The following is a 12313-nucleotide window of genomic DNA, read 5'->3' as shown; positions in this document are numbered from 1 at the left end:
ACCCACTTTTCTCTCACGTCTTTACGTTCATGTCCTACTTGCCGTTTTCCATCATGTCGACAGATGCAACAATGTTGGCAGCGCCGGCTAAAGTAAGGGTCGAGGACTGGGATGACTGGATGGTAATGGAGATAGAAGCAGAAATGGAGGGGGAGGATGAGGAAGATTGCGAGTATGAAAACTATCTGGATCAGTCAGACGGCCTTCTAAAATACGATGACGTCCACTTCGGAAAGATTTCACCATACTTCACATTCTTGACGGGCGAGGACAATTTCGATGCTTGGTTGAACGCAGTCACCGAATGCCTGAGTTCTCACGGGCTGATGGGGTTGATCAGCGAATCAAGCCCGCGACCTCTATTCCTGAACAATGAGAGCCGAAATTGGGTGCGTTTATCAACGAAGACTGCTCGCTGGATGCAAAGCAGCATGAATCGCGCCCTCCGTATCAGGCTCGAGGGTATGGGTGAACGCTGCACCTACGCAGATGCCGTCATGAGAAGCGCCAAACTACTCGTGCAAGGAACGAAATCTCAAGCAGATGCAAAGAGGATCAAAGAGTTCGTCCAACTCAAGCCTACGGACTTTGATCTCCCAGTCAAATAAGTCATGGCATACGCAGATCACTTTAAATTGGCTTGTCAGCATTTATTCCCTATGACCCCATAAGTAGCGCTGCTGACATTACACGTGAATATTCAAAACTCACGGGAAATCGTCTACCACAAGGTTCACCAGATGCTGAAGGTCCGCTCGGGTGACAACGAGAATCTTTCAGAGTGGGTCACAGTGGAAGATTTTGAATACTACGTCAATCAGATTATCAAGTTACTGGTCGCTGACGAGGACTACTTGAGCATTTGATTCCTTGCGATCCCGATCTTGAAGACATGCTATGAGCAAAGATTATATGCCAGGTTAGATTGCGATATATTGCTCCTAGTGCATTGTTACTGGGAAAGGTGACGATTGAAAATGGAATTCGACAGCAAGTCCAAGGATATCAAGATTACTAGTTAGTGGGATGAGCAGGGCGATGGAAGGAGAGGATCAATAGGGAAGAGCAATTGTGATACTGGTGCGATAGGCGCGGATTATTATTAAGTGAGACCGTTTTGAATTTCAATTATCATTACTTTCACATTTACTTTCTCTTCCACTAGGAATTTTTTCAGAATCATAATGGGAACAGCGAGAGGGAATTTATCTATAGTCAGCCAGGGGATCGACGTACCAATGAGTTTTTCTTTAGCTGGGTACACTCAATACAACTCCTCCGTTTATTCTTGATAAGCAATGACATGATCCGTCAACTCCTACCTACAGTGACTAGTATGACGGCGCGGCCGAAAGCTATGAAGAAATTTGTGCGTCAAAGGCAATCAGAACCATACGACCAACGAAGGACCCCGTTCAAGGTAAGTTTCGGCCCTTTGAAACATACGTAGCGCGTGGTCTACTATCGCGAAAACAGCAAGGCTCGGCGTTGATTGGTTAGGTACCTGGCCCTGGGGGCCTAAATAAACAATCTATTAGACTTTTGAAGGATTGAAGCCGAGATCAGGCCGCACATTTTCCAGTTCTTGTGTGCTGTGATTGATTAGCGCCGAAAACTCAGCTAGGAACATCCACGAGTTTAGAGTATACGCAATTTTGTGTTGCGGCTATTAGAACATGAATCGCTAAACAACGGGAGATCTGGGTGATGCTCTGTGACATTAGTGAATGATATACAGTCTACATGACACTAGTGATGGCTAGTGAAAGGAGAAGAAAGTGTGCAAGAGCAGAAAAAGAGTGGTATATATTAAAAGCGAGCGAATAAAGAGTAGAAAATGGTTTATAAAGCCAAATTGAAAAAGAGCGTGGCACATGGGGAATCAATAGTGATCGCCAAGGTCAAAGTGGTCCCCTTTCAACAATGCCGGGTATACATGGAACACCTCCATTTCAAACGTACAGTCATTCACACCTTAAAAAACGACACCCTTCACCTGGGGCTTCTCCTTGACATTGATATCGCGGATCATAATAGTCCAAGCAACAGCGAGAACCATGATACCGGTACCGATAGAAAGCAAGCGCAGCTCAGCGTACGAGTAAGCTTTCTGGATAGCAATTCTGGTAGCCGAACCGAGCGGGTATCCACGCTGGGTGGCCAGGTCGTTGTAAATGTTGTCAAAGTTCGACATGGCGGACTCGGGAAGGTAACGTCTCAAGGCGACAGGGTAAGTGTTTTCCCATACAACTGTACTGATAGTAAGGCCAGCACTGTCGCCGATCGTACCAACAACGTTCAACAAACCAAGAGCCGAAGCGAAATGCTGGTGGTCCACGGCGGCGAGAATAGCAAGCTGCTCGACCATGATGAAGCACGCACCACCGATGGCAATGAAGACCTGGCACATGATCTGATAGCCGACGTTAAATTCAGCGTGACGGAAGTAGATCATGAGGCCTTGAGCCAAGATGTAGAGTGGAACACAGATATATAGGAGCCACTTGTAGTGTCCAGTCTTGGAAATGGCGAATCCAACGAACAGCAAGAGGACGCCGGAGACGATATCGAAGATGTGGTTGATCCATCCGGCTTCCTGAGGAGTCAGTCCGTTGACGACCTGTAGAAAGGATGTGAAATAATAGTTCCAGCAGTAGTAGGACAATTGGTATGTGGCATCCAGGAGACAGGCACCGATGACGGTACGGTTCTTGATGTAGGTGATATCCAGCATAGGCACTGGAGCCAGGAACTTCTCCCAAAGAGCAAAGAAGCCAAGCATAGAGAACCCAACAACAAGCATAGCAATGATATAATCGGATCCCCAACCATTGGGGGCGTAATCAGCAATGTCGAAAGGAAGTTCGAAGAGCACGAGACCAACGGTGAAAATAAATACACCAATCACTGTCAAGGGTTAGAGGATGCTTCGGATAAGGCCAGAAATGATATTGCAGAGGAACTCACAGTCAAACTCTCGGGTCCAATGCCACACGCTCTCGAAGAATGTTCGACCGCTAGGCAGCCTGACAGCATGGCCCTGCTTCTGGGCCTTGCGTAGGGTGTACTTCAGAGTGAAGAACAGAGGAGCAGCGGTGATAGGGAAGATGATCGCCCAGGTTCCGAATCCCCATCTCCAGCCATCACCAGGAAGAGCATAGAACTCTTGACCAACGGTAGGACCAGCAAATGCTGTAATGATGTATGGGGAAGAGGTGAATGCGTAGGCAAAAGCTCGGTTCTGCAACTTGGTCATATCGGCTGTGAGGACATCCACACTGTACTCCATTCCTCCGAAGCCCATCATGTAGAAAGTCTAGCATATCGACTGTTAGTATCAGCACAGTCACAGGTGTCTTTGTCATAACTAACATATCCAGCGCAGTAGATGGAGAATCCATCGCATGAGGCCATGAGGATCAGACCCAGGGTTGAGAAAACGGTCATGAGCAGGAACCCCTCAGCTCGACCCCAAGTATCGAGCATCTTGCCCATGGGAATATAGACAGCCGCGGAACAGGCATCGCCAATAGCGGTAGGGAGACCGGATAACGAGTGGTATTCATAGTAACTTGCAACATAAGGACTGATTGTGTCGTAAACGGATGCCTGAAATGCATTGACAAAGTACAAGAACCAAATGCTGTCGAATAAAATGGTTAGAATTCGAGAAAATATCATTCGAATCAAGAGCAAACATACTTCATGAACACCAGGAATAACACTTTTTTCGACCAAGTCAGGGTCATAGCTTCAGCATCAGCAACACCTTGCTGCAATCCTTCCTGGGGCAATTCTGCTCCAATATCATTGACAGGAACCACATTATCAGTGGCACCAGGATCCTTCTTCTCCGACGTTCCCTCAGCGGCACCAGTATCAACCGAAGAACTTATCCCCTCATCGTCCTTATTACGACCAAAAACGTAGCGGGCCCTGCGCAGCAGGGGGCGCATCTGTGTAACGCCCATGATGGATGGTTAACACTGTGGAAATATATGGGGAAAGAAAACGAGATAAAATAAAATAGTGAAGTTGAGAGATATCGTCCAACTTATGAAAGTCAAAAAGACTGATGACAATCCTTTCCCTGATAGAACACAGTGCCGAAGTCGGATGCTTGTCGGAGACTAAAAGCACGCGCAGATGCGAAGGACCCAACGGATTCTGCGCTATGGATGATGATTTGTTCGGCGCAAGCGAATTGAATGATTTGCCCCCTGCATACTGTACACGATGCACCCCGGCTCCACTGGGGCTAAGGGGAATTAAAAGAAAAATCAGATTCGCGTTCAACTCTGAGACCAGGACTGATCGGCGCCAAGAGCCTGGTGATGGGTGGGTCAACACACGACTTGTTGACCGTTCCATGATTTAAAACAGCTCATTCTATTTCGTAAGCAAAATAGAGAACTGTTTGAAACCTGTTTATGTTAACCTAATCTCCAGTTAAGCCATTTGGTGTATTGCGCGTGCCTCAATAACAGCCTATATACTAAGCGTGGTCATTATTGTGCAGGTTGGAAGATTCCTAGAAAGCATTTTAATGTCTGATTATCGATGGAGGAATATATATGGATGAGCTTCAACAAGTCCTACCACTTCCTCGAAAGAAGGAAAGTCCAAAATCAAAGTGACCAAGGCATCAAGATCTAATCAGATGCACGATCTTATCTCATGTGGCTGGCTTACAGGCATGGGCCGTTCGCGTAGTGCGGCGAAAAGAAAGGGAGGTGGATCCGCTATGGGGCCCACCTCCAAGACCCTGAAACATGAATGGATAGTTCAGCCTTGTTTGGCCCCAAGAATGACGATCCTTCCAACTTGTACTTGCGGATTTGCCCGCGTTTTACTGTGAACGGGAGATGAATTGTGGAACAGCTTGATCATCAAGCAATGGAATTATCTCGGCATCCGCGCAACGGGCCGGAAAAACTCGTAACAAGCACCAAGCCCAAGGTTTCCAAGACTTCTTAACTTTTCAAGGTTCCAAGACATTTATCAGATCTGCGCCTCGGGGGCCATCTTCGGCTTCTTACCGCCGACTGATCAGCCCACTAACAACGTGGTCCACTTGGATTTCTCTATTTCTTTCCTCATTAAATCTTGCGCATCGTCCACATCTTCTTGAATGATTGGCTTGTAAGGTTAGCGGTACCTTTTTAACCTTTTCTATGGGGGTATTGGTTACCATTTTAATAGCCAATGATTATTCTTTGAAAGGACCTATTTGGCTGGTACTTGCGACTACCGGAGTTTATCTGATCAAATCACGGGCACCTGTAGATTGATACAATATCGGTCCGCTTTTCTTCTAAAGCCAAGACTGCTACCGCTAAATAAAGCGCGCCCGAAAAATCGGAGCGCCGTGATATGCCTAACTCCTAGCTGGTAATATTGATCACGGTGATATTGACGGACGATTGATACTGACGATCGCATAATGATGATACTGTATATATATAGTCCTTGGTATAACTCGAGATAGTCCACCCTACTCGCATGCATTACTTCTAAAAATGATGGGAGACCTAACAAACCTTCACTTTCATATTAGGTGCTAACGTCGAAATTTTAGTGCTTGCCACGACCATTAATATATATATTATTTTCTGCGATCTTTGATTGAGATTGCGACGAGTTGGGATATCTGCCATGTGCTCGTCGTCATCTTTCTTTTTAAATTGGATGATGGCTCGTTTGCCGTATCTAGATCGACGCGTAGCCTAATAAAAGTAATCAACACCATACTCTGCGAAATATTAAATGTTTGATAAGTACTTATATGCTCACAGGGATATATAAAACGATTGTCCTATATATAGTTGCTTCCTCTTGCTTCCACATCCTACCTAAGCAACTATTACATACACCGAAATATATACACTCATTAATCCGTAAGCGAAGACAGGACTAGAAATGTAGAAAGGCTACTGTCTAACACTTTAGCCACGAAACGAGAAACGAGAAAGAGAAACGAGAAACACCCTTATATATACTGACATACATTGCCTAAGTGAGAATGGTGCACGATGATACCAGCAACTTCCAATAGGTATCATTACGTTATGGATTAATTCATGTAATAAAAAACACGTGCTAGGGCCGGCGATGTGATGTTATTCGTAGAAGTTTACTTGTATCATTATACTCCATTCTCGTCCAGGTATTACATGTCGAAATCGTGGGGTATGATTATCGGGGAAATTCCAGTAATTAGATATAGAGTCTAATAGCCCTTGCCCGCTACTGGGTCAAGACTCCTCTAAAATGCCCTCCTTATGGACGGTAGTGGTATTAATAGATCTGACTCCCTTTGAGGGATTATGGGCTTTCCGGCTTATAGTAACTTCTTCTGAGGCTTATGGTGAGAGGCCAGTTGAAATAAGATACAGCTAGATAACCAGCATCTAGTGGTTTGTTCAAAATGCTAACAGCGATACCCATAAACGTAGGTGATTTTGACATAGATATTATAAATAAACATCCACCTTTCTACTTTCAATGTCATCCCATGAGAGATGTCTCCAGGTTTCACTTCGGTGCAGAAGATCGAGTTGTTCCAATAGTCAATTTCATCAAATTCCTAAGTAGTATCTACTAGGCGAATGTCACTAATTAATTGATTCCAGTTATTTCGTTCTCGGTAGGATATAGTGCGTGCGCACTGTAGACCGTTTTTTATGGTCGGGAAAAGACTCGAGGAAAGAATCAATCACCTTAAAAGGTCGATCAAAGAAACTCAACTTGCCCGGAACAGAAGTCGATTAAGCCGAAAGAAGAAAAACAGGCCTTGAAAATGTAAATGAGAAATTCTCGAACCTTGAAATCGGCTTTTAACTTAATATGAAGGGGCCGTATACCAGATAAGCGTTATTGTTCGGTCGCGTTGCTCTGTTCATAAATGGCAATGGATGGTGCCCGCGATAGAGTATATTGACCTTGCGAACCTCGGGGCAGCAACTTTGATTTGGCATTACAAATTCTTCGAGATCTTCAAGGTTATGCTCAGTACATGTGGTTATGGATTGATGTCAGATTTCTTCTGACTGTAAGATTGTAGATAAGTGACCAACGGCTGTCCGTGGTTATATATTTTGGCAAAGGTTCCTTGGAAACATTACTCATGTGAAGAAGGGTATCATCCCCGCATTTTCCCCTGGAGTCAGGAGATTGCAGGGCTGTTTTGAGCAGAAGTGATACTGTAATGAGTGAACAGCAAAGCCCATCCAGGGCTTCTTACCTGGCTAGGTTTGCATCAATTAATGTGATTTCGGTCCAAACACACGGGTTAGTATCATGAAGGCAGTGATTGGCCTAAGGGGACTACATGACATCATGGTAGATATGTATTGGAAGTGGAGTGGGAGTAGCTGAAGACCCAATTCACGTTCACTGAGATGTTGGTGCTTTTTTTAGGGGTGTTCGAATTAGCTGTCGTTCGGTCCTAAGGTTTGGGCTGACGGGCCCTTTGGCTGGCATACGCTTGGGCACCTGGCAATTAAGCCAAGAACAACTTTACAAGCACATAAATTAAATATGATCCCTTATCGGAATACCGAAAACCAATCCCACACCGGAAGTGAAAAAGGCGCATTTATGAAGAGCAGCTTAAGCTTGCACCTAAATGTAGGCTCTTATAATCAATTTGTAGCACATCGGATGTGCCCGGTTATCCCAGTTTCCCACTGTGACTAGAATTTATCGCAAGTGCTAGCTAGAGCACTTTCCAAAGATACTACTGATCGTGGAGCCAGGGGCTACTGTACCATTAAGTATGGCAAGACTATTGAGGCAAGTCCATGGTTCGGATGATCATAATCCGTCCCAGGTGCCATGTTGGTCCAAAAGCGCCAATTACCGGAAATTTAGGACACATGTGTAGTATGATTATCCCCTTTTCATCCATGATTGTCCCCCTTTTCATGAACTGTATCGTCGCTCAAAATCTCTGCATGGATAAACCCTAACGCGTGCCGCGACCCAAAAAGCACCGTGACGATATTCCATGCCCAAAGAGAAAAACTCTGACCAATCGTTAGAGCGCCGTCCCTCCACACTAGACCCAATCAGGTGACCCACTCCACCCCTGAGCTTTTTTTTTTTCTTCTTCTTCGCCGCGTTATTATTTTTTTCTTCTCTTCTCCCCCACCACTCCTTTCCTTTTTCTTTCTTTTTTGTTTGTGATACCCCTCTCATATTGAGCTGTTTGTCTAGCGGCAAGCTGCTCATCATTGTCCCGCTGCGTTTACTCTTATAGAGAGGCAGCTTGGGGCGCAATCTTGTGATTAAAAAGAAAAGTTTTCTGTGATACGATACCCTCATTTTCTGCCACCATGGATCAGCAACGATTCCTGCAGCAATTGCAGATTGTTCTCGACCGTATGTACTCCAGAGTGATGTGTCGTTAATGCACGAGCATATAGGGCAAATCCCTTGCCTATTCGAGATTTTTCCGCTGACCCTTGCTTTCCAGCCTCCCAGGGCAATGTTAAGGAAGCGACCGGCATCCTGCAGAAGGAGTTCTACAGCCAGCCTGAGTCCCTCGTCCTCCTCATTCAGATCGCCACCGCCCACGATGATTCCAACCTTCGTCAGCTCGCCGCTGTCGAGTCTCGATCCCTCGTTGCGAAGCACTGGCTGAAGGTGGGCAACGACCAGAAGCCCCAGGTCCGCGAGCAGCTGCTCCGCTCCACCATGGGCGAGAGCTCCTCGCTCGTTCGTCACTCCATTGCTCGCATCATCTCGGCTATTGCCAAGATTGATCTGAACGATGGTGAGTGGGGTGATCTCCCCAACATCCTCCTCCAGGCTGCCGACAGTGGTAATCAGGATGAGCGCGCTGTTGCCATCTATATCCTCTTCACCATCCTGGAGACTCTCGGCGAGACCTTCGAAGAGAAGTTCCAGGATCTGTTCACCCTGTTTGGCAAGACCATTCGGGATCCCGAGAGCGCCGAGGTGCGCATCAACACTTTGCTCGCTTTGAGCAAGCTTGCTATGTACATTGAGCCCGAGCTTCACGCTGGCCCTGTTAAGGCCTTCCAGGATATGGTTCCCTCCATGGTCGCTGTCCTCAAGGACGCTATTGACCAGGGCGAGGATGACCAGATCATGCAAGCCTTCGAGGTCTTCCAGACCCTTCTTGGCTGTGACTCGGCCTTGTTGAACGTCCACCTTAAGGACCTTGTCATGTTCATGAACGAGTTGTCCGCCAACACCGAGGCCGAGGAGGACGTCCGCACCCAGGCTATCAGCTTCCTGATGCAGTGCATCCAGTACCGTAAGGTCAAGATCCAGGGTCTGCGCGTTGGTGAGCAGCTTACCCGCACTGCTCTGCACATTGTCACCGAGCTTGACGATGACTCTGCTGCCGATGATGAGATCACCGCCCCCCGTTCCGCTCTGGCCTTCCTCGATCTGCTCTCTCAGAGCCTTCCTCCCAGCCAGGTCGTTGTTCCCTTGCTCCAGGCTCTTGGCCAGTACTTCAACAACGCTGACCCCAACTACCGTCGCGCCGGTATCCTGGCTCTCGGCATGTGCGTTGAGGGTGCCCCTGACTTCATCAGCACTCAGATGAAGGAGATCTTCCCCATGGTCTTGCAGCTCCTTGCCGACGGAGAGTACAAGGTCCGCATGGCTTCCTTGCACACCGTCGCTCGTCTGGCCGACGACCTTGCTGAGGACCTCTCTGCTGAGCACCAGGCCCTCATGCCCCTGCTCTTCCAGAACCTGACCAGCGCCATGCAAGAGTACAAGGGTGAGGAGGAGGGTCCTATTGTCGATATTCTCAAGGCCGGTATCAGCGCTATTGATGCCGTCGTTGATGGTCTCGATGAGAAGGATGTTGCTCCCTACCAGTCTGAGCTCGTTCCCATCCTCCACAACCTCTTCAAACACCCCGACTTCAAGATCAAGTCTCTTGCTGCCGGTGCCCTTGGATCCCTTGCCTCCTCCGCCAGTGATTCTTTCCTCCCATTCTTTGATGAGTCTATGCACCTTCTGCAGGAGTTCGCTGCTGTTAAGGACAGCGAGGCCGAGCTCGACCTCCGCGCTAGCGTCACTGACGCTATGGGTGAGATGGCTGCTGCTGCTGGCCCCGAGCGTTACCAGCCTTACGTGGAGCCTTTGATGCGCGCCACTGAGGAGGCTCTGAACCTCGGTCACTCTCGCCTCAAGGAGAGCACTTACATTTTCTGGGGCGCTATGGCCAAGGTCTATGGCGAGCACTTCTCTCCCTTCCTCCAGGGTGCTGTCAACGGTCTCTTCGCTTGTATTGAGCAGGACGAGACTGAGCTTGATGTCGCCCTTGGCGAGGCCGGCAAGGACCTCATCGGCCAGGAGGTGACCGTTGCTGGCCGCAAGGTCAAGGTTGCCAGCGCCGACGACGATGATGAGTTCGAGGGTGAGATTGAGGACATCGATATTGGCGATGACGAGGATGATTGGGATGACATTACCGCCACCACTCCTCTGGCCCTCGAGAAGGAGATCGCCGTCGAGGTCATTGGTGACCTTGTTACCCACACCCGCAGCTCCTTCTTGCCTTACTTTGAGAAGACCATTGAGCAGGTCATGCCCCTGGCTGACCACCACTACGAGGGTGTTCGCAAGAGCACCATCAGCACTCTCCACCGCTCCTACGCCATGCTGTTTGCCATTGCTGAGGAGAACGGCCAGATGGCTAAGTGGCAGCCCGGCCTCCCCCTGCAGGTCCAGCCTGCCAAGGAGGTCCAGAAATTCGGTGAGATCCTCATGACTGCCACTATCAAGATGTGGACTGAGGAAGAGGACCGGTACGTTTCATTATTTTCTTCTTTATTCTGCCTCTGCACTCCACTTCCCCTGTTAAATGATTATACCAGTCGCTTAACCCAGCTCACTTTGACGTGCCAAAGAGCACGCGTGATGTGAACCGCGTTTATCACGAATGATAACATTCTCCCTTCTGCTATTCTTTTGGATGATATTTGGCGGATATTTGCTAACATATCCATCCTAGTGCTACCGTCGCGGACATTAACCGCAACATGGCCGAGAACCTGCGCTTCTGCGGTCCCGCCCTCATCGCTGATGAGAGCGTTCTGACCAACGTCATCCACCAGATCACCGACATCATCAGCAAGAAGCACCCTTGCCAGATGGAGTTCGAGGATGAGGAAGAAACCGATGGCCCTGATGAGACCTCCGAGTTTGACTGGGTAGTCGTTGACACTGCTCTTGACGTTGTGTCCGGCATGGCTACTGCTCTCGGCTCTAGCTTCGTTGAGCTGTGGAAGGTGTTCGAGAAGACCATCCTTCGCTACGCCAGCAGCAGCGAGTCCCTGGAGCGTGCCACCGCTGTTGGTGTCCTCGCCGAGTGCATCAACGGAATGGGTAGTGCCGTCACCCCCCTGACCACCACCCTTCTCAAGCTGCTGCTCCACCGTCTCGGTGACGAGGACCCTCAGACCCGCTCCAACGCTGCCTATGCCGTTGGTCGCCTGGTTGAGCACTCCGAGGCTGCTGACGAGATGACCAAGGCCTACCCTACCATCCTTAGCCGCCTTGAGCAGTGCCTCCAGATGGATGTCTCCCGTCTGCAGGACAACGCCACCGGCTGTGTCAGCCGTATGATCCTCCGCAATCGCGAGGCTGTCCCCACCAAGGACGTTCTGCCCGCCTTGGTAAACATCCTGCCCCTCAAGAACGATTACGAGGAGAATGACCCCCTGTACCGCATGATCTGCCAGCTGTACAAGTGGGAGGATGCTACCATCCGCGAACTCACCCCTCGTCTTCTGCCCGTCTTCCAGGCTGTTCTTGCCGACGAGGACCAGCTTGAGGATGAGCGCCGCGCTGAGCTCATTGAGCTCGTTAAGTGGCTTAACCAGATGCAGCCCGGCTCCGCCCCCTGGGCTGAGCAGCTGTAAATCTGCTCATGACGTATTTTGATGACCTTCTGGAATGGTAATAGACGGATGATTTGATGTGGAATTCCCCCGAGATGACTAGACGATACCCCGTCTCCGCGGCGAATCCCGCGATGAATGATGAAACACAAAAAGTGATTGCTGTATATAGTTCAATTGATTTACAATATTCTTGTACTTGTTCTCTCGTATTGCGCCTTGTAGTTCTATCCTCTTCAATACCCCTATTTTCATTTTTTTCTCCTGCCATGTGACGCTCAGCTGTTTCCAGCTTTTTCCGGTGCAATTCTCTTGCGCAGCGACCAAGGCCACCAATATAAATGCACAATTCCCCAGTCAAGCAATCACTCTGATTATCGAACCTCTGCAGGATCTTTATTTTTCACCCTTCATTCATCAGC

General features: G+C 48.5%; 3 protein-coding genes across 3 annotated transcripts; 2 read left to right on the top strand and 1 right to left on the bottom strand.

The window, feature by feature from the left end:
• Window positions 1–53: 53 nt before the first annotated feature.
• On the top strand, window positions 54–608 carry N7484_004796 (uncharacterized protein; the record flags this gene model as incomplete). Its single annotated transcript, XM_057115216.1, has 1 exon — window positions 54–608. The coding sequence occupies one exon, from the start codon at window positions 54–56 to the stop codon at window positions 606–608; it is 555 nt and encodes a 184-aa protein (XP_056975356.1).
• Window positions 609–1975: 1367 nt separating this feature from the next.
• Window positions 1976–3971, bottom strand: N7484_004795 (Major facilitator superfamily domain general substrate transporter; the record flags this gene model as incomplete). The annotated part of the gene is made up of 4 exons (XM_057115215.1): window positions 1976–2907; window positions 2968–3316; window positions 3373–3643; window positions 3703–3971. 4 exons carry the CDS (start codon window positions 3969–3971, stop codon window positions 1976–1978), a joined length of 1821 nt encoding a protein of 606 aa, XP_056975355.1.
• Window positions 3972–8336: 4365 nt separating this feature from the next.
• N7484_004794 (putative importin beta-4 subunit) lies at window positions 8337–11912 on the top strand (the record flags this gene model as incomplete). The annotated part of the gene is made up of 3 exons (XM_057115214.1): window positions 8337–8382; window positions 8477–10796; window positions 11003–11912. The coding sequence occupies 3 exons, from the start codon at window positions 8337–8339 to the stop codon at window positions 11910–11912; spliced, it is 3276 nt and encodes a 1091-aa protein (XP_056975354.1).
• Window positions 11913–12313: the final 401 nt, after the last annotated feature.

Source organism: Penicillium longicatenatum (genome assembly GCF_028827895.1).
Source record: "Penicillium longicatenatum strain IBT 33135 chromosome Unknown contig_2_segment0_segment0, whole genome shotgun sequence".
In the NCBI taxonomy this organism is placed as follows: domain Eukaryota; kingdom Fungi; phylum Ascomycota; class Eurotiomycetes; order Eurotiales; family Aspergillaceae; genus Penicillium; species Penicillium longicatenatum.
Note: the sequence above shows the minus strand (reverse complement) of the source record. Positions and strands in the feature narration are given on the sequence as shown.